This window comes from Microcaecilia unicolor, chromosome 7 (assembly GCF_901765095.1).
Source record: "Microcaecilia unicolor chromosome 7, aMicUni1.1, whole genome shotgun sequence".
NCBI lineage: Eukaryota > Metazoa > Chordata > Amphibia > Gymnophiona > Siphonopidae > Microcaecilia > Microcaecilia unicolor.
Genome location: NC_044037.1, coordinates 227,650,271 through 227,670,967, shown reverse-complemented (window position 1 = coordinate 227,670,967; position 20,697 = coordinate 227,650,271). Strand labels below are relative to the sequence as shown.

Here is a 20,697-nt window from a genome sequence, read left to right as displayed (position 1 = left end):
GTGTAAGCATAGAGGGTGTGATTTTTAAACGGTGTCTCATTCTGTACCCACAGTATAATTTTTTTTAAAGTGAGGCATATGCTTTGATACCTTTTATTATTTACAAGCGATTATTATGCTGTTTTCCTTTAGAAGATGAAGAGGAGGAAGAAGCTGTGACACCCAAACCAGCTGCTGAACCTGATGAAGTAAAAACAGTGAAACAGGAAGAGAATAACGTTTGTTCTGGTACGATATGCCCATTTCCCAATCAAAATCAATAATTTTCTGCAAGCATGTTGGACGCTTGGACTTGACAACATGGTGGAAACAGAAGAGGATTGTTTTATTTCCTGTATTACAAGGATATAGAGCTTCAGCAGCAACTCGAGTAGTTGGGGAACAAGGCCAATGCTGGGTAGACTTCTATGGTGTGTGCCCCGATTATGGGCTGGAGTATGCTTCGACAGCAGCTCCAGTAGTTGGAGAATAAACTCCAGCATGGGGGAATGTCCAGTGTCGGGCAGATTTCTACAACTTCTGCCCTGAAAATGGCAAGGATGGATCAAGGTGCATGCTGCATTGCATCATACCATATGCCATAAGTTTATGCTATGTTACTGTTATTTTTAAGGCCATGTTTGAAGGGTAAATGGGTATTTACCTGCAGAAAAAAATCTTTTCAAAATTGTCCCTGGTGTCTCAGAAAGAGAAAAGAGGAGGGGGGAAGGGGGTGTTGGGCTGGGGCAGTACTTGAAAAGCAAGCATGAGAATATTTCAGAATCCCTGCACCTGTTTTTCAAAGGTTTAACCTGGTAACGGTGCACCTGCAAATCATGCAGGTTAAGAAAATCCTGGTGACATTGAGGCTCAGCTCTTTATGAAAGAGAACATGTGGGCCTAACTGAAATTTACCCTCCTTGACACTAAAAATTAACTTAAATGTTTTTCAAAATGCATTTTTATCCTATATTGTGCGAAATAGTTCCAGGTTGCATTTTTTAAAAAATAAATACATATAGATATATATACAGATATATATAGAGAGAGAAAGTGCAAGTATGTGTGTGTAAAAATAAATAAATAATAAAAAAAAAAAATGTATATATATATGGAGGTAGAGCCCAATAATAGGTGGTTAGTTTTGTTTTTCAGCTCCACCTTATGAGCTAACAGAAGAGGAGAAACAACAGATTCTGCACACTGAAGAGTTCTTAAGTTTCTTTGATCACTCCACAAGGATAGTAGAAAGAGCCCTTTCAGAACAGATTAACATTTTCTTTGACTACAGTGGGAGAGATCTAGAAGATAAAGAAGGGTAATTGTTGATTCATTGATTTGGTCTTTATATGCCGAGTGTTTCATTTTTGTGTACTGGATATCAAATCCACTGTCTCTTTTGTTTCAGAGAGACCCAAGCAGGTGCAAGACTGTCCTTAAACAGGCAATTCTTTGATGAGCGTTGGTCAAAACACCGGGTTGTTAGTTGCTTGGACTGGTCATCTCAGGTATAAAGTGTTATAAACTATATAGCTGCCTCATAGAAGCCCCGATGCTCAAAACTTCTGCGCTGTTCCGAATAGTGCCATAAAAATACCGCTGGAACAACGCAGAAGAACTGCGGCCTAATGCTCAACGCTAATGAGATGTAAATATAGGCGTCCTTGTAGCGTTGAGCTGGAGGATCGTGTTTTGGTGCGGAGGATTGTGCTTGGCGCATGCGCCTGGTACAACCTGAACATGAAGCACACATTGGTGTCTGTTCTCTGTGACCTAAATATAAGCCTTTTTAATGTTTTGTTTGTTTTTTTTAGCTTGGACACTTATTTAGATGCACAATACAGACACCAATGTGTCCTTTCACTTGGATCTTCTGTTTCTCACAACCAGCACATAAGGGCTTGCATGGGCTTCCTTCTGCTTCAGAAAATAATCAAAACTGGCAGATTTTGCAGAAAGATTCATGAGAGAAGCATGAGTATCATGAGAAACCCTATCTTCCAACAGTCTAACGCCTGTTCCGACCTTGCTTTATTTTTTGCAGCAGTAAGGCAGTTTTGTTTTGAGTGCTCTTTTCTGAGCATTGGGGAGGAATACAAAATGACCTCATTAACATGAGCTTGACTACGTTAGCATGTTATTTGCATTGTTTGTTTGTGCACTTGTTCCTGCTGCTCCAGGCCTCTGAACATTCTGCACAGGTAAATGCGGGCGCTAGTACGGTGTTAACGGCCTCTAGCGCCCACATTTACTTTTGAGTATCGGGGCCTTAGCCTGGAATCCTTTATTAAGATAGCATATGTTGTGTACGGTTTGGTGCACTTGTTATAGCAATATGTGTACCATTTTTGTGTTAAAGTAGTCTCTGTTGGATTTATTTGCTTCTAATGAGAAAGTCTTGGATATTTTTGACTAAAGTGTGTAATAAAATGCACACTTTTTATACAGCTGTCTAGTGTTTTTAATAGAATTCAAAATGCCATGAGCAAAATTCTGATTTTAAAAGGGATAATTACAGCAAGTAACATATTCGGGTTCTACACCTTTGTTTGTTTCAGGGAGATATTCCAGTGTATGTATCTCATTCAGTGTGTACTTAAACAGTTTTTTTTGTGCATTAAGGGTCTCGTTTTCAGAAGAGAAAAACATCTCAAAAACAGCCTAAAGTGGCATGTGGACGTTTTTCAAAATTTGGATTTGAGACGTTATTCTCTGCAGTGCATGCAAATCACAAGGGGGCGTGTTATGCCGGGATTTGGGCGTTCCCAAAACGTGAACGTTTTTGTGCCATAATGGAACAAAGTGAAAACGTAAAGGGCTAAGTGTTAGATGTTTTGGTCTAGACCTGTTTCAATCACAACTAAGTCACAAAAAGGTGCCTTAAATGGCCACTGGAGGGATTAAGACACAACCCCCTTACTCCCACAGTGGTCACTGACCCCCTTCCTACTCCCCCCCCCCCCCAAAAAAAAAAAATAAATATGTGAAAGAAACGGTACATACCAGCCTCTATGACAGCTTCAGATGTTATGGTCAGTCCTGTTAAAGCAGCAAGCAGGTCCCTGTAGTAGCCTAGCAGTTGGTGCAGTGAACCTTTGAGAAAGGGACCCAGGCACATAACCACTAACTGGTACACTTGTGGTGGAAAATGTGAACCCTTCAAAACCCATCAAAAACCTACAGTACCTACATAGAGGTGACACCTGTAGGCATAAGGGCTATTGTAGTGGTGTATAGTTGGATACAGTAGGTTTTTGGTGGGTTTTGAAGAGCTCACCATACTGTATAAGGGGATAGCGGTGAGATGGGTGCCTGTGAACCTTTATGTGAAGTCCACTGCAGTGCCCCCTAGGGTTGCCCCATTGCTCTGCTGGGATGTCTGTGTGGCCAGTCTACTAAGAATGCTGCCCCCCCCCCCCACCATACATTCCAATGGCTTTGTGTGTTTTTCCCTTCAACTTTTTTTCTCTCTCGAAAATGGTCCTAAAAGATAGACACACTGGGCACTGAAACATCTAGCAAATAGCCATTTTCGAAATACATTTTGCTGGTTTGAAAATGGTCATGTTCGCTACTGAATGTTTGGACGTTTTTCCAAAATCAGATTTAGTTGTCATATCAAAAATGCCACAAGTATTTTATAATGGTATAGTTACATACTGACAATTAGACTGTCATGCTTAAATTCAGTTCTCATAGTTTAAAATACTAGGATTGGCTGAGCCCCTTGTTAATTCTCAAAGTATGAAGTATTTTCTGTTACTTTTTTATTTCTTGGTTGAAAGTACCCAGAATTACTTGTTGCCTCCTATAACAACAATGAAGATGCTCCTCATGAGCCTGATGGAGTAGCTCTTGTTTGGAATATGAAGTACAAGAAGACTACACCGGAGTATGTTTTTCACTGCCAGGTATGATGTGAGATCCTGTCTTACCGAGCAGCTGATTTTATGCTGATGAATTTGTAAAAGTGCTGCTGCTTATAACTTGTCAACATGATGATTTCATCAGGCTGGCATTTACTTTAACCACATGTGTTTGCCAACAGATGCTGATTGAGGGCTGAAGACTTATATCAGTGCAAAAAGATCCTTCTATTGCAGCATTTTCTGATGTCATTTAAAGTGTTTAAACATGTCTAAGGACCTAACAGGTTTCCATCCGGATTGTATTAAAAGCAAACAGCCTAAAGAAAGATCCCCAGGAACTGTCCTAGGCATTGCTTGACTAGTCCATTTGCCCACTGAGAAAAACTTGGTAAAGGACACTTTAAAGTAGAAATTGAGGGTCCCTTTTACTAAGCCACGTAGACACCTATGCACTTCCAACATGCACCAATTCGGAACTACCGCCCGGTTACCGTGGCACTAATCAGGTGGTAATTGGCACTGTACGCGCACTAACGATTACCGCCCAGTTAACGCATGAGACCTTACCGCTAAGTCAGTGGGTGGTGGTAAGGTCTCAACCCAAAATGGACACGCACCATATTTTACCGCACATCCATTTTTGGCTTTAAAAAAGCGCCTTTTTTGCAAGTGCGCTGAAAAATGAACTTGCGCACATCCAATACACGCGTCTACACTAGCACAGGCCATATTTCAGCGCACCTTAGTAAAAGGACCCCTGAAACTTTAAAATATAAATGCAAAAAATTATGCATCATTTCCTTTGCTCGTTCCAGCAATTCAGTCAGCTCATATGTGATCAGGTTGCCAGAATTATGAAAAATTATTTTGAACAAAAAAACAGAGTGTACTCTGAAATTATCTGGTTACTGTTAAAATGTGGATTGTGCAACTTAAACTACATCAGGTCTATTCAAGCCTATCTTGATAAAAAAAACTTTACTGACCCTGACATATGCTCTTATATTATCAAGGCTAGATTTCTGTAATGTCTTTTACAATAGTACACTAATGACCTGTATTCAAAAGATTACAATTAGTTCAGAATACAGCTTTCAAACTTTTGTTCTGCCAATTTTCGGACTATTACACCACTTTTCAGCAAGTGTCATTGGTTCCGTATTCTGTATAGGGTAAAATTTAAGTTGCTCAGCTTAGTTCATAGAATTCTTAAATCAAGAAACTCCCTACCCTTACTTAATTCCTTGATATCTTATATGCTTAACCATGTTTTCAAATCGCAGGAAAATAAATTACTGGTAATTCTCTCTCGGTCATGCCTTGAGGGTGCATGTAATTTCACTTTTCATATCTTAGCATCTTTACTGTGGAATTATGTGCTTAAATACTTTTCACTTGAGAGTTAATGTAATAAAATCCAATGTTAAGACACACTCTTTAACAGTGGCTTTCGGACTTGAAGATAATGGCTAGCACCAGAGGCCATTTCTTGCAGCTTGAGCCTGTTTATCTGCACTTGGGGTTTTTTTTCTCTGTTTTCTCCAGTCTTTTCTCTATTTGATTTTAAACTGCGCAGATATTGTAATGCCTCCCTCCTCTTCCTTCAATGCTGCAACTTATATGGTGTATAGTCCCGCCCAGCGCATCCCAGGATACACTGGGCAGGGCTGGGCGACGCCATTTTGCGGCATCGAAGGAAGAGGAGGGAGGCAGGCTACCTTCTTCCTCAACCCACAAGGTAGGGGGGTAGGGAGGGAGGGGCAGATTGATCACTGAACCACCAGGGACCCTTTGCTGAGGGGTTGGGGGGGCTGGAGACCCACCGGATCTCCAGCCCTCCCTGAACCTAGGGGGGGATCGTTGGGGGGACGGGGACTGGAGGGGGGGGGGGGTTGGTCACCCACTGGACCACCAGGGACTGTTTTGGAAATGTTGAGGGGCGTTAGGGGGAGCTGGAGACCCACCGGATCTCCAGCCCTCCCTGAACTTGGGGGAGGGGGGAATTGTCGGGGGGGGGGGGGGGGGGACCGGAGGTCCGCAGGATCTCCAGCCCCCGTTGCTCGGGGCAGGGGTAGTTAGGGCCTGGTGGTCCTATGGACCTCCAGCCCCTATGTTTGACAGGTTTGGGCTTTTGACAGCCCAGACCTGTCAAACAAGTGCGGGAGGATTGTGCTGAGCGCGTGCTTAAATTTGCATGCAGTTATCTCTGATCATAGGTCTAATAACGCCCCGCGCTCTTCCAGCGCTATTTTTGGAGCGCGGGGTTTTGATCATCTGCTTGCAAGTGCACTGGACAGTATCCACACCAGGGCTCCGAAGATGACGGCACGCACATGTGAGAACATTTGTCCTGCTATCCTCAGAGAACACCTGCTGCAGTAACTTCGCTTTAGTAATGCTGTTTGTTTATTTTTTGTTTTCTGCCTTACCACTATGTCTGATTTTCTAGGATCAAGTTTTTTGTTGGTTGGATTAGGTATGTTCCATGTGAATAAATGATTATAATATGTGATTTCCATGAGAAATGTGTGCAAGAAAAAAGAAATTTGAAGTGTAACTGTAAATAAACCAGAGGTATGAGCTAAGGGAGGAGTTTGGTTGGCACTTGGACGATACCTTCTCACTCCCACAAACCTAAAAGGGATTTCACTGGTCCTGATGCATACTTTTTAGTTGGCAACAAAGTAGACAGGCCTAAGGACACATTCAGATAACAGAAGGAAATATGCATATATTAAATTTTCAAATCTGTTTTGTATGGGAAAAGTGCTCACCAAAAAGTGGGTACTTTTCAAATGAGTATATGCTCTTTCACTATTGAAAATTAGTGCAAAGCCCTTGAGTAAAAGTATCCACAGACTTTGCATTTATGTAGATAGATGTAAAAATTTGCTCTTGAACATAAGACGTTTGCTCCTGTGGTAGACCCAAGCTTTAGTTTAGCACACTTACCACTAATGCACTTTCATACACACTATGCAGCTACATGCTTTTAGTCATTCAGGTGTGGATTCAGAATTAAAATTTAGTCAAACTTCTTTAGCACATCAGCACTAGGTAGTGAGATATTGCTTGCTTCACATTCAAGTCACAGAAAACAAAAGTACACTTTGCTTCCTGTCTGAACACTGGGGCTCAATTCAGACCATCACAAACAGTCTTAAAATGATATATGTACTATTAGCAAGTCATGGCCTCTTTTCTTCTCATCTTGTTGAAAGACATTGTGGTGGTTAGCCTCACAGTCCCTATCTCTTCTTCTTGCAGTGCCAATCTGGGGAAAAGCCATATCCTCATATGAACAAATGTGCTGCCAATCATATATTTTTCCTGTGTGGATTTTTTTTCAAAGCTAAAACATGAAGTGAAATTTCTTCATGGACGCAAAGGTCATGTATTATCAAGAACATGGTTTGTTTTTTTGTAGCACAACCCTGAATTGATAACCAGTTATAAAAGGAAAACAGAAATAACGTTTTTGTAATGATTTCCATAACTTGGATTTCCATTGTTTCCCCAAATTTTATTGGTATAATTATTGGTATTTTACTTTTTCTTATGTATATTGAATATTCATACCAATATTATATAAAATAAGAAATATAGAAGAGAGCTCTTAAGATAGAGTTTAAATAGTTCAAATTACATAATGTAATACGTTCTTGAGTTCAGGCTTCTAACCCCCCCCCCCTCCCATTTACAAAGCCGCGCAGCCATATCTACACAGTCCATTCATTTTACTGCATCAGCAGCCGCTAGCGCGGCTTTGTAAAAGGAGGGAAAAGTTATCTCCTAGGAGTTAAAAAAAAAAAATTAGAATGCATAAAATTTGGACATTTCGTTTATATGCAGGGATGTTGGAGAAACTGAGCATTTCAGATTTACTTGCTTTCATAATCTATTTTGTGAACAAAGGAGTAAGATGTTGGTAATGACAGTCTAATTCTATTCATATGTCTGCACTTCCCTTGTACAGTTATCCGTTTGAATATTAACTTTTTAAACCCTGTTTGTTTTTTCTCTCTTTGTAGTCTGCAGTAATGTCAGCTGCATTTGCAAAATTTCATCCCAATCTGGTTGTTGGTGGCACATATTCAGGTCAAATTGTGCTATGGGATAATCGCAGCAATAAGAGAACCCCTGTGCAGAGGACCCCCCTTTCAGCTGCTGCCCACACGGTAAGCATAGACAGTGGCGTACTTAGGGTGGTTCGGTGGGGGTGGTCCACCCTGGGTGCATGCTGGGGGGGACAAGGAGCAGCCGCGCAGCTGTTGGCTCCGCTGGTTCCCTGCTCCCTCTGATGTTACTTCATGTTCCGGGGCAGGGAATTGGCGGAGCCGACATGCTCCCAGCACCCCCAGGAGGTAAGAGCAATGCATCCAAGGAGGGGGGTTGGAGATGATGTGCCGGGGGGGGGGGGGGGGGTCACAGCGACGATCCGCCCCTGGTGACAGCTGACCAAGGAACACCACTGAGCATATTCTAGGGAAGAATTAACCTATCTCTCATTGGTTGCTGGTGTTTCAAGTTTTCCAAGTTTATTAACTATTTAATATACCACCCATCAAGTGCCTGTTGAGTGGTTCACAATCAGTACATATTCTATTAAAATTTAAAAGCGGTGAGAGAGAAGTAAAGGAACTTCATTAGTGATGGGAAAGGATTAAAGAAGAGGAGAAGCTGAATGCTGAGACTCCAAGTCCCCCCCCTTCTGATGATTTGCGATTCCTCTCAGTGTCAACAGTAAATGAGGATGTTCAAAGCCAGGCTTGTCCAAGTTCCAGTCCTCAAGGGCTGCAAACAGGTCAGGTTTTCAAGATATCCATAATGAACATGCATGAGAGAGATTTGCACGCACACTAGATCCATTGTATACAGATCTTTCATGCATATTCATTAGGGATATCCTGAGAACATGGTCTGCTTGCAGCCCTTGGGGACTAAACTTGGAGCAACCTGGTTTGAAAGAATAATAAAATGAAACCAAGGGTCCATTTTTCTTAATTAGAACTTCCATTTCATCATGCTGATCAATCCATAGACTGGTGGGTTGTGTCCATCTACCAGCAGGTGGAGATAGAGAGCAAACTTTTGCCTCCCTATATGTGGTCATGTGCTGCCGGAAACTCCTCAGTATGTTCTCTATCTCAGCAGGTGGTGGTCACACACAGCAGCAGCTCTGGCTAGGCCTCCAAGCCTAATTTTTAGGTTTTTTTGAGTGCCTGGGGTTGAGGGCTCTTTTGAGCAAGTGCAAACCTGGTGGTGCCAGGTCCCTCCTTTTCTCCCCCCTCCCGCTGGCTCCGTTAAAAAAAAAAAAAAATTTTGAACGTCTTTAAAGGCGTTTATTTCGACGTTTATTTAAACGTTCATTGCAGCTACTCACTGGGACACCAGGTCGTTACAGCTCGGAGCGGAAAGCAGGTAATTTTTACCTTTTTATAGCGGGCAGGGGATCCCCGATTTATCTCCACGTGGCTTATGGCGTCGGAGGGCGAGGGCGTAAGGAGTTGCTCCCCGGATCGCTTGAGCGCTTCTAGAGGGGATGCGGGGGTCTTAAAGCCTGATTCGCCCTTGTTGGGTGACAGTTTTGTGGCCGATGAATGTCCCGGTCCTTCATCCGGCGTGGCGGTTTTTCCCGCCATAAACGCCCATCCCCCGCTCCTCGCCTCCGCCATCTTGGCCGGCCACGCGGCTCGGACGGCTTCTTCTTGGGCCGCCCTTGAGGTTGGAGACATTAATGCCATGAACGCCCTTAATTTGGGCGACTGCACCAAAGCGGCTAAAGTTAAGCGCCGCTCTTCCCGCGCGGCTCCTTCGCGGAGTGTCGCGCCGGACGCCATTTTGGATGCGCAGCATGTTTCTCCCCCGCTCTTGCGAGCGCCGGTTGAGGGTGCGTCTAGGGCTGTTGCCCAGGCTGCGGAAGTGCACAGTCTGGGGGGTTTCTCCCCCGAGTTTATTTTGCTGCTGCATCAGGCCTTCCTTCTGCAAAATGCTGCCCCTACTCCCTCGTCTGGTAAAGAGGTTGAGGTTCACAGAAGTAAACGCCCTCGGGTTGATTCCCAGGCCGTGGAGGACTTTGTCTCCTCCGATGTAGATGAGGGCAGCGTATCTGAGGTCTCCCAACGGTCCTTTGCGGATTCCTTGGAGGAGACGGATCCCCGCTCGGATGGAGCGGATGACCCCTCCGCAGCGCGGCTCTTTAGCTCAGAGGAGTTGCCCAACCTGTTAGTGCAGGCCATGGGCATTTTGAAGATTTCCTCTCCGGAGGACGTCTCTCCCTCAGCCCCTGTTGGCTCTGCCATTATGCTGGGGACGAAACGCCCGCCCAGAACCTTCCACGTGCATGATGCCATGCACACCTTAATTTCGGCTCAATGGGATGTCCCGGAAGCGAGCCTTAAAGTGGCTAGGGCTATGTCCCGCCTATATCCTTTGCCTGAAGGCGAACGTGAGGCCTTTCTGTGGCCTACCGTGGATTCTTTAATCACTGCGGTGACTAAGAAAACGGCGTTGCCAGTGGAAGGTGGCACGACCCTAAAGGACACCCAAGACAGATGATTGGAGGCGGCTTTAAGGTCGTCCTTTGAGGCGGCTGCTTTAAATTTGCAGGCCTCAATTTGCGGCTCCTATGTGGCCAGGGCATGCCTGACTATGGTGCAGCGGGCTTCCCCCTCGGATCTTTCCTTGAGGGCTGATTGGCCGGCCCTGGAATCGGACTTAGCCTATTTGGCAGACTTGCTGTATGATGTCTTGAGAGCCTCAGCTAAAGGCATGGCTCAGACAGTCTCTGCGCGGCGCTGGCTTTGGCTGAAACATTGGTCTGCGGACCACGCCTCTAAGTCCCGCCTGGCTAAGTTGCCTTTTAAAGGCAAGCTGCTCTTTGGGGTCGAGCTGGACAAAATCGTGACCGATCTCGGCACGTCTAAGGGCAAGAAGTTACCAGAGGTCAGGGCTCGGGCTAGTACTCACCCCGGTACCTCCAGAGGACGGTTTCAGGAAGCCCGTCGGTACCGCCCGGGCAGGTCGGGCTATTCTGCCTCCTCGTCCTTCAAGAGGAACTTCTCCCCTAAGCAGCATTCCTTTCGCAGAGACCGCCGTCCCGGAGGTGCTCCCTCCGGTCCTCCCCCAGGGTCTCGTACCCAATGACGGGGCCTTGGTCCACGCCCCAGTGCAGATTGGAGGACGACTGTCCTCGTTTCTGGGCGAGTGGACCACAATAACTTCAGACGCTTGGGTGCTGGAAGTCATCAGAGACGGCTACAAGCTAGAGTTCTGCCGACCCTTAAGAGACGGGTTCGTTCTCTCTCCCTGCAAGTCTCCGGTCAAAGCTGTGGCTGTGCAGCAGACCTTGAACAATCTGATCCGCCTGGGTGCGGTCGTTCCGGTGCCAAAAAATCAGCTTGGCAAGGGACGTTACTCCATTTACTTTGTGGTGCCAAAGAAAGGAGGTTCTGTACGGCCTATCCTCGACCTCAAAGGGGTCAATCGGGCCTTGAAAGTTCGGCACTTTCGCATGGAGACTCTCCGCTCTGTTATAGCGGCAGTGAAGGCAGGGGAGTACCTGGCATCCTTGGACATCAAGGAAGCGTACTTGCATATTCCCATCTGGCCTCCTCATCAACGCTTTCTGCGTTTTGCAGTACTGGGCCGACACTTCCAGTTCAGAGCCCTCCCGTTCGGGTTGGCTACTGCTCCGCGGACCTTCTCCAAAGTAATGGTGGTCATCGCGGCCTTCCTGAGGAAGGAAGGAGTACAAGTCCATCCTTAACTGGACGACTGGTTGATCCGAGCCCCCTCTTATGCAGAGTGCGGCAAAGCTGTGAACTGGGTGGTTGCTCTTTTGAGCTCCCTGGGGTGGATCATCAACTGGGAGAAAAGCCAGCTGCGCCCAACTCAGTCCCTGGAGTATCTGGGAGTTCGATTCGACACCCAAGTGGGCAGAGTGTTCCTGCCAGACAATCGGATTGTCAAGCTTCAGGCTCAGGTGGACCAGTTCCTAGTAGCCTCTCCTCTTCGGGCTTGGGACTATGTGCAGCTGTTGGGCTCTATGACGGCCACGATGGAAGTAGTGCCCTGGGCCAGGGCTCATATGAGACCACTACAACACTCTCTGCTGCAGCGCTGGACTCCAGTGTCGGAGGATTATGCTGTGCGCCTTCCCTTGGACCCAGCAGTGCGCAAGGCGCTGAGCTGGTGGACGCAGACAGACAAGTTGTCTGCAGGAATGCCTCTGGTGACCCCGGAGTGGATTGTCGTCACGACGGACGCCTCTTTGTCGGGCTGGGGAGCCCACTGCTTGGGAAGGACAGCGCAGGGGCTCTGGTCTCCTGCAGAGGCAAAGTGGTCTATCAACCTCCTGGAACTCAGAGCCATTCGGTTGGCGCTTTTGGAGTTCATCCCGGTACTGGCGTTGAAGCCAGTACGGGTCCTGTCGGACAATGCCACGGCTGTGGCCTATGTCAACCGCCAGGGAGGTACCAAGAGCGCCCCTCTAGCCAAGGAGGCCATGAATCTATGCCAGTGGGCGGAAGCGAACCTGGAACAGCTGTCAGCGGCCCACATTGCCGGAGTCTTGAATGTCAAGGCGGACTTTCTCAGTCGCCATACCTTGGAGCCCGGAGAGTGGCAGCTATCTGCTCAGGCGTTCTTGGGCATCACGAAGCGCTGGGGCCAGCCGAGCCTAGATCTGATGGCGTCATCGGCCAATTGCCAAGTGCCGCGCTTTTTCAGCAGAGGACGGGACCCTCGATCCCTGGGAGTAGATGCTCTTCTCCAACAGTGGCCGACACAAGAGCTTCTCTATGTGTTCCCGCCCTGGCCCATGTTGGGCAGGGTGCTAGACCGGGTGGCAAAGCATCCGGGCCGGATAATCCTGGTGGGTCCGAATTGGCCCAGATGTCCCTGGTATGCGGACTTGATCAGGCTCTCAGTGGACGAACCTCTGCGACTGCCAGTGGAGCAGGGCCTGTTACATCAGGGTCCCGTGGTGATGGAGGATCCCTCCCCCTTTGGTCTTACGGCCTGGCTATTGAGCGGCAGAGTCTGAGGAAGAAAGGCTTCTCAGACAAGGTCATCGCCACTCTGCTGAGAGCGAGGAAGCGCTCTACTTCTACTGCTTACGCCAGGGTTTGGCGTACCTTTGCAGCGTGGTGTGAAGCAGGTTCACTTTCTTCATTTACTGCTCCAATTTCTTCAGTGCTGGCGTTCCTGCAAGAAGGTCTGGAGAAAGGCCTGTCGCTCAGTTCCCTGAAAGTCCAGGTAGCGGCCCTGGCTTGCTTCAGGGGCCGCCTGAAGGGTGCTTCCCTGGCTTCGCAGCCAGATGTGGTGCGGTTCCTCAAGGGAGTTAATCACCTGCGCCCTCCTCTGCACTCAGTGGTGCCTGCGTGGAATCTCAACCTGGTGCTAAGAGCCTTGCAAAAGCCGCCTTTTGAACCCTTGTCGAGGGCATCTCTGAAAGACCTGACGTTGAAAGCAGTCTTTTTGGTGGCTATCACTTCAGCCAGAAGAGTTTCCGAGCTCCAGGCGCTCTCTTGTCGAGAGCCTTTTCTGCAGTTCACTGAGGCAGGAGTGTCTATTCGCACAGTGCCTTCCTTCCTACCCAAGATTGTTTCTCGCTTCCATGTGAGTCAGCAGCTCTGTCTCCCTTCCTTTCGTAGGGAGGACTACCCAGAAGAGTATTCTGCTCTCAAATATCTGGATGTGAGACGGGTCATCATCAGATACTTGGAAGTGACCAATGATTTCCGGAAATCGGATCATCTGTTTGTCCTGTTTGCAGGTCCTCGTAAGGGTCTGCAGGCTACTAAGCCTACAGTGGCAAGATGGGTCAAGGAAGCCATTGCAGCGGCTTATGTGGCCGCGGGGAAGGTGCCGCCTATCCAGCTGAAGGCTCACTCCACTAGAGCTCAGGCGGCCTCGATGGCAGAGGCCGGGTCCGTCTCCTTGGAAGAGATTTGCAGGGCGGCAACTTGGGCGTCGGCCCATACCTTCTCCAGACATTACCGCTTGACTGTGGCTCCTCGGGTGGAGGCCCGGTTTGGAGCTTCAGTGTTGCGATCAGGGATTGCTATGTCCCGCCCTGGGTGAGTACTGCTTCGGTACATCCCACCAGTCTATGGATTGATCAGCATGATGAAATGGAAGGTAAAATTAGGTTTCATACCTGATAATTTTCTTTCCATTAATCATAGCTGATCAATCCATAGCCCCTCCCAGATATCTGTACTGTTTTTTATTCTGGTTGCATTTCAGGTTCAAGTTTAGTCTTCAGTTACTTCAGAAAGACTTCGTGTTCAAGTTTTTTCACTTGGATTCTTCAAGAGTTGAGACGAGTTTGTGTTACAGTGAGCTGCTGCATTCCTCTCCCCTCCGTTTTACGGGGCTGGATTGAGATTTAAATTCTGCCGGCACTCCCTCCCGCTTCGTGCGGCTGTAGGGCAGCTTTGTACCCTTCCCGCTTCGGCGGTGTTAGGGTCAGCCAGCTCCTCCCGCGGTTGCGGTTGCAGGATAAGCCAGATCCCCCCGCATCGGCGGGTGTGGTGTCCCTCCCCCGCTCCGCGGGGATGAGCTGGACGGATTCCCCTCCCCCACTTGTGTGGGGATGAGCTGGGTTAATTCCCCTCCCCCGTTTCGGCGGTGGTGAGCTGGGCAGAGTGTCTCTTTGTGGGTGTAATTCTCTAAGTGCTGAGTCCTGCGGATGGAGCTTTGATATCGACATACTGAGGAGTTTCCGGCAGCACATGACCACATATAGGGAGGCAAAAGTTTGCTCTCTATCTCCACCTGCTGGTAGATGGACACAACCCACCAGTCTATGGATTGATCAGCTATGATTAATGGAAAGAAAATTATCAGGTATGAAACCTAATTTTACCTTGTTCCCCCAGTTACAACTTCTTCCCCATTAGTAGCAACAAAGTAGCAAACTACACAATTCATTCTCTAGCTGTTCCCATACCATTCAGTCATTAGTTTTCACAGTAGAATTTACAACCAAAAAATTAAATATATTTCTCAATCACTAAAAGCCAGCACAGAAGAGAGAGGTGTGGCATTGGTGTTGGGGATGGGGGGGAGCATTTGCAGCATGTTCATGAAATTATCTAAAATCCCTCTGTCTGTGTAGTGTATGTATATCTATGTTGCGTCTCTGTGTCTGTGATTGAGAAACTAGGAAAGAGGGGAGAAGCAGTTTGAAAGGAGCAGTTTCCTAACAGCTCTTTTTTCAGTGTATCAAAGTTTCTATACTGGAAAAGATGAAACTGCTTCTCCCATTGAAATGCATTGGGCCAGTTTTTTTCCAGGAGTTCCCCCCCCCTCCCCCCCCCCCCGGAACCCCTAGTCTGATGTGATTTCAAACTCGATGTGTGTATTCACCATTTTCCCCCTTTCAAATTTGGTCCACTTCCATTTGGAGTATTATTTTGCTAACAGAAGGACATTCCCTTTCCCTTATATATAATTTTATTCCAATGTTCCATTGGATTGAAAAGAATAAAGTAATAAACAATTCTTATGTATAGATAAAAATTTTGTGAAACAAGAATCTATAAATCCACAAGTTTCCAAACCGACCAAGAACCCTTCTCACACTTCCAGAAAAAAAGAAAGGTAAGATATCTTAATTCATGAAAAAGGTTCAAAGCAATTAAGAAAAATTGTTCAATATAGTAATCCATAAGCATTTGAAAAGTAGTGTTTCCTATGTTCTATTGAGGTTACTTCATAGCAGTTACTTAGAGGCAAATAAGAACCTGATCCAGCATCACCCAATGTTTTGGCAAACTGCTATTTCAGGGGAAATAAAGAAGAGGCTGACAGTGCATTGCAATAATCTATCCTGGTTGGTTGGAGGGGGGGAGGGGGCAGGGGAGCATGCACAACATTTTCAGCTTTGGCCGGAACCAAAGCCACCAAAATAAAGGATGTCAAGTTTTCACAAAAATCCTGCCTGACCTACATTTGCTTATGTTTGTGGACCACTACATCAGTTGTGTTTCTTAAAGAACTGTTTGCAGTTGTGATGGTGCCATGAAACATATGCAGTTGTTTTGAACTCTTTTATGACAACTGCTCTGCCCCACTGAGAAATGTTCTGATGTCCAGTGCAATAGGTCAGCCCTATATTTTGTTCCTCAGTGACTCTGCAACCCAAACGTTTACTGACTTCTGCTCAGTCTGTGTTGAGGCCCCAGTCCTCAATTTTACTTGAAACTTCTTCCATTTATTTTTGGCTGGATAAAGGAAATGTTATCTCCCCTAAATAACTCTCCTCAAGTACTGAGATTGGAGCTGGATCCTTTTTTTACATCTATCCTTCCTCTGGGACAATAAAGAAAAAGCCTACAGCAACCTGCATCATTTGGACCAACCAAGGATATCAGAACCAGAAACTCTAAAGTTCATACCTGTAATCTGTGAGTTAAAATTTTTATTTTAACTACATAATCTACTTCTATAACTCTGAATCTTTCAGATTCCTTAAAACTAAAGGAAACCTATGCACTGTCTCCAATAATTTCACATAGAAGTGCTAAGTGCAGCCATTCATTTCTCTATTTGATGGAAGACTGATCTCACAGGCCTGGTCTGAATTTACAACTTTAAAAGGTCTGTTCTTTCAGCTATTAAAGTCTTAACCCTGCATTGCCAACTACGAAGACTGCTGATCTACAGGGTGTACTCCAAAGAGTGGATTGCAGCGCCACCCAGTGAAATTTTGCCTAACTAGCTTCTGACACAAAAATGTGTCATGCAAGCATCCCAGTGGTGTGTGGGAGAGGAAACCATAATCCGCACCAACCAAAGAGAAGGCAAAAGTAAAAGGGATCAAATACCTACATAACCGTACTTAAAAGATCACCTCATTGTCACACCAAAGCTACCCACAGCACCCCCAGACCACCCTTGGGTACTATAGGACTGGTGAATGCCAGATCAGCTGCAAAGAAATCCTCAGTGATCCATGATGCCATAAATGAACAGCATATTGACATCCTAGAAATAAGTGAAACCTGGCTAGATGAAAGTGGGGGTTTACCACTGGCTGAACTATGCCCAACAGGTTTCAACATCCCAACATCAACCAAGACCAGGAAGACAGGGTGGGGGGTAGCAGTCTTGATTCGGGACACAATCAAACTGTGCAGAATATCCATCCCCCAGCTGCATGAATCAGAATCTCTTTTAATCCAATTTGAAGAGGAGAAGCCAATCTGTCTGCTCATGGTATACAGAGCACCTCGTAACAACACATTATCTATGCAAGAACTCCTAGACCTGATTACTCAAGTGACCCTGAATTACCCTAGGTTGGTGATCATGGGAGACTTCTATCTACACATCAAAACCCCAGCTACCACCATAGCTGCCTTTCTGGACACGATGACAGCACTAGAATTTACACAGGTGATCAATTCTCCAACCCACAAAAAGGGTCACATACTAGACCTGGTATTCTACAAAGGGGTGGATATCCCAGAATTCTGGGATAACAGTATTGAAATAACACCCCTATCATGGTCATACCATTTTCTAATTAAATTCTCCCTAAGTGACCACCTGAAACAAATGGCACATCCCAGAGTTTGGAAGGAGATCAGAGACAAAAAAAAAATGACCGCTGAGAATTTTCTAGAGGCCTTGGACTATCCACATGCGGATGAAAAGGCAACAACAGTGTCAGAACAAGTTGACATCTGGAATACACACTTAGCCAAGACTTTAGAGAAAACAGCACCACTAAAAAAGGTCTTATGCCCCACTAACAAACGCTCACCTCGGTTTTCTCCAGCACTTCGGATCCTTAACCGCGAAGGGCGAAAACTAGAAAGGGGATGGTGCAAATCTCACCTAGATGAAGACAGGCTAAACTGCAGGAACTACTTGGCAAAGTACCGCCAAGCCTTAACAGCAACCAAAAAACAGTATTTCTCTCAATGTATTGCACAGGCTGCCAATTCAACCAAGCAGCTGTTCAGTATAGTAAACAGCCTACTGCAACCCCCACAACAGAACCAGCTTCCCCAGTCTAAACTGAACTGCAGTGATTTTGCTGCATACTTTGCCAACAAAATTAAAAGTCTCCACCAGGATTTACAGGCAGTCCCACCCAGTGCCCAACCAGTGAACCAGGGGTGCACAAACTCGCCCCCTCCTAACAGAGACAGATGGAACACTTTTAACCTAACGACAGAGGAGAGCCTTGACAAACTCCTAAGAGACTTTCAACCATCTACCTGCTCCCTCGATCCCTGCCCCCTCGATCCCTGCCCATCAAAGATAATGCAGCAGGCAAGTATGGGCCTTATAGAAGGTGTCACAAAAATTGTGAACACCTCTCTTTCTAATGGGCAACTACCAACAGCATTAAAAAGGGCAGTGGTTCGCCTTCTACTGAAGAAAGACAAACTTGAAAGTTATAGGCCAGTATCCAACATCCCGTTTCTAGGGAAACTCATAGAACAAGCAGTCTGTGTTCAACTTAATGAATGGCTAGAAAAGAGTAACTGGCTAGATCCATGTCAATCTGGATTCAGACCCGGTTATGGAACAGAAACGGTCCTCATATCCCTGCTAGATGATCTTCACAGAAACCGAGACAAGGGATTCACCTCGATGCTAGTACTGCTAGATTTCTCAGCAGCTTTTGACACTGTGGATCATGATATCTTGCTAGCACAACTGACAGAAACAGGAATCAGTGGTACAATACTTGCCTGGTTCAGTTCCTAGCTATCAGACAGGCAACAATCCATAATGTTTGGCAGCAGCTCATCACCACCATGGACACTGACCTGCGGGGTACCACAAGGATCGATACTGTCACCTATTCTGTTCAATATATACCTCAAGCCACTAGCTGAGCTGATTCGGTCAATGGACACTCATTTCTACATCTATGCAGATGATGTGCAGCTACTCATACCCATTGAACCTGACTTACCTACAGCCTTGAATAAACTGATTATCTAACATCAGTTCAAGAATGGACTAAACACAACAAACGTTGCCTGAATCCAAGTAAAACCGAGCTTCTCTGAGTCCCTAACACAAGTGGATACATACCTGATGTCAAAATCCCTTTTCGGAAGTATGAACTCCCCCTCAAATCACAAGTCAGGAACCTTGGAATACAGCTAGATTCAACACTTTGATTCCCCAAATCCAAGCAACCTTCATGAGCTGCTTCTACTATTTGCGACAGCTACGCTGCCTCTCTCCTTACATCGAGAAAGTAAATCTTATCCCAGTTGTGCATGCTATAGTAACATCGAGACTGGATTACTGCAGTGCACTATACAATGGTCTGACTACAAAGGGCCTGCACCAGTTCCAGTTAATTCAGAATGCAGCAGCAAGACTCATAGAAGGTTGCAAGTGACGTGACCACATCACACCATTTTTGCAAAAGCTTCATTGGCTACCAGTACAATACAGGGCTAAATTTAAAACTCTATGTCTGATCTTCAAGGCCCTGAAAGGAAATGGCCCCGAGTATCTGAAGAATAGGATGATCCTCCACACACCACCAAGGACACTAAGGTCCTCCCAAGGACTTTCACTAACTACACCCTCTCCAAAAGACATTACATGATGTGATACCCGCAAGCGAGCCTTCTCCGGAGTAGCCCCCACACCCTGAAAGGCTCCGCTTAACACAAGACTATTTCTACTTCAGGAAGCAGGTGAAAGCTTGGCTCTTCAACCAAGCCTTTAATGGAAGAAGTAACTAACTTGTTAGTCTCACACACACAAGGATTGACTCGGGCTGCACATACTGCAGCGGGCATAGGCGGTCGGTGGCCCAACTGTTTGGGGAGGCTAAAGGGGGCGGAGTTAGGGGTGGGGCCAGGGTTGGAGCTTAAATCCATAATTGTCTGATAACACACAGAAAAAAAATAAAATTCACAATTAATACCTTTTATTAAATTTAGATATTAACTATGTATCATATGTGAAAGAATAAAGTGGTTGCTCAAAGCATATACTAACCACAATCGCTCAACTGCAAAACACTATGCACATCTTTGTGCAAAAACAAACTCAGAACTTTACTGTACCAAAAATATTACACTGGGCAGAACCTAATACACCATTAGGGGCTTAAAGCCCATTTAGTTATGTTTAAACAAAAGAGATCTGCATTAAAAAAATATTTATTTTTATTTTGACCTATAAAACCACTTGTCCCTGAAACATGCCTAAAAACAGAATAATCCAGTTGTGTATCTAAAATGCAAATTCCTACAAATGAGATGACATTAAAATGTGATTCCATGTGCCCCAATGAAAGGTGAGTTTAATTCTACTTCCATTTAATTTCAATATACAGTATTCTATCATCTTTATAACACCAGCTTCCCAAGGTAGAGTACAACAGTTAAGATAAACTCAGATAAACTCTCAAGAAACAGAAACAGGATATATAAGCACCAACTACAGAGTTTATAATCGCTTTTTCTACCAGCTGCAATACCGTGCCTATTAACAGAAACAGCTTTAGCCTTGCTACAGATCAACAATCAAGAGCAACCTGGATGCAGCAGCTCAAAAGTTTGTTTTGTTTGGGCTGAAGGCAGTGAGGATGTCACGCTGGGGAAACACATTAACCAAATTGGCTTCCTTGTTTACTTACTGGGCTAGAAAGGCTCACTTCCACTCGTCGTGGGCAGCCCCCCCCCCCCCCCCCCCCGGAGTCTTGCATCTTTCTCCCTGTTTCTTCTGCTGCCTGCTGTCTCCCCCCTCGTCATTTTTACTGCCCTGAAGAGTTCTCCCTCAGCACCGGCAATTCAGAGACTCAGAGTCAGCCTTCTGCCAGCGTCGGGGCTTCTCAGGGGCGTCCTGGACT

At 45.9% G+C, this 20,697-nt stretch overlaps 1 protein-coding gene across 2 annotated transcripts in view; it reads left to right on the top strand.

Moving 5' to 3' along the window:
- Nucleotides 1-20,697, top strand: part of DYNC1I2 (dynein cytoplasmic 1 intermediate chain 2) — a 179,047-nt gene that overhangs the window by 109,420 nt on the left and 48,930 nt on the right. For both annotated transcript variants that reach the window (XM_030208936.1, XM_030208935.1), the window contains 5 exons: nt 133-228; nt 1,135-1,297; nt 1,388-1,487; nt 3,765-3,890; nt 7,880-8,026. In XM_030208936.1, the coding sequence (XP_030064796.1) occupies nt 133-228; nt 1,135-1,297; nt 1,388-1,487; nt 3,765-3,890; nt 7,880-8,026 (632 nt within the window). The remainder of the gene's footprint in view (nt 1-132; nt 229-1,134; nt 1,298-1,387; nt 1,488-3,764; nt 3,891-7,879; nt 8,027-20,697) is intronic.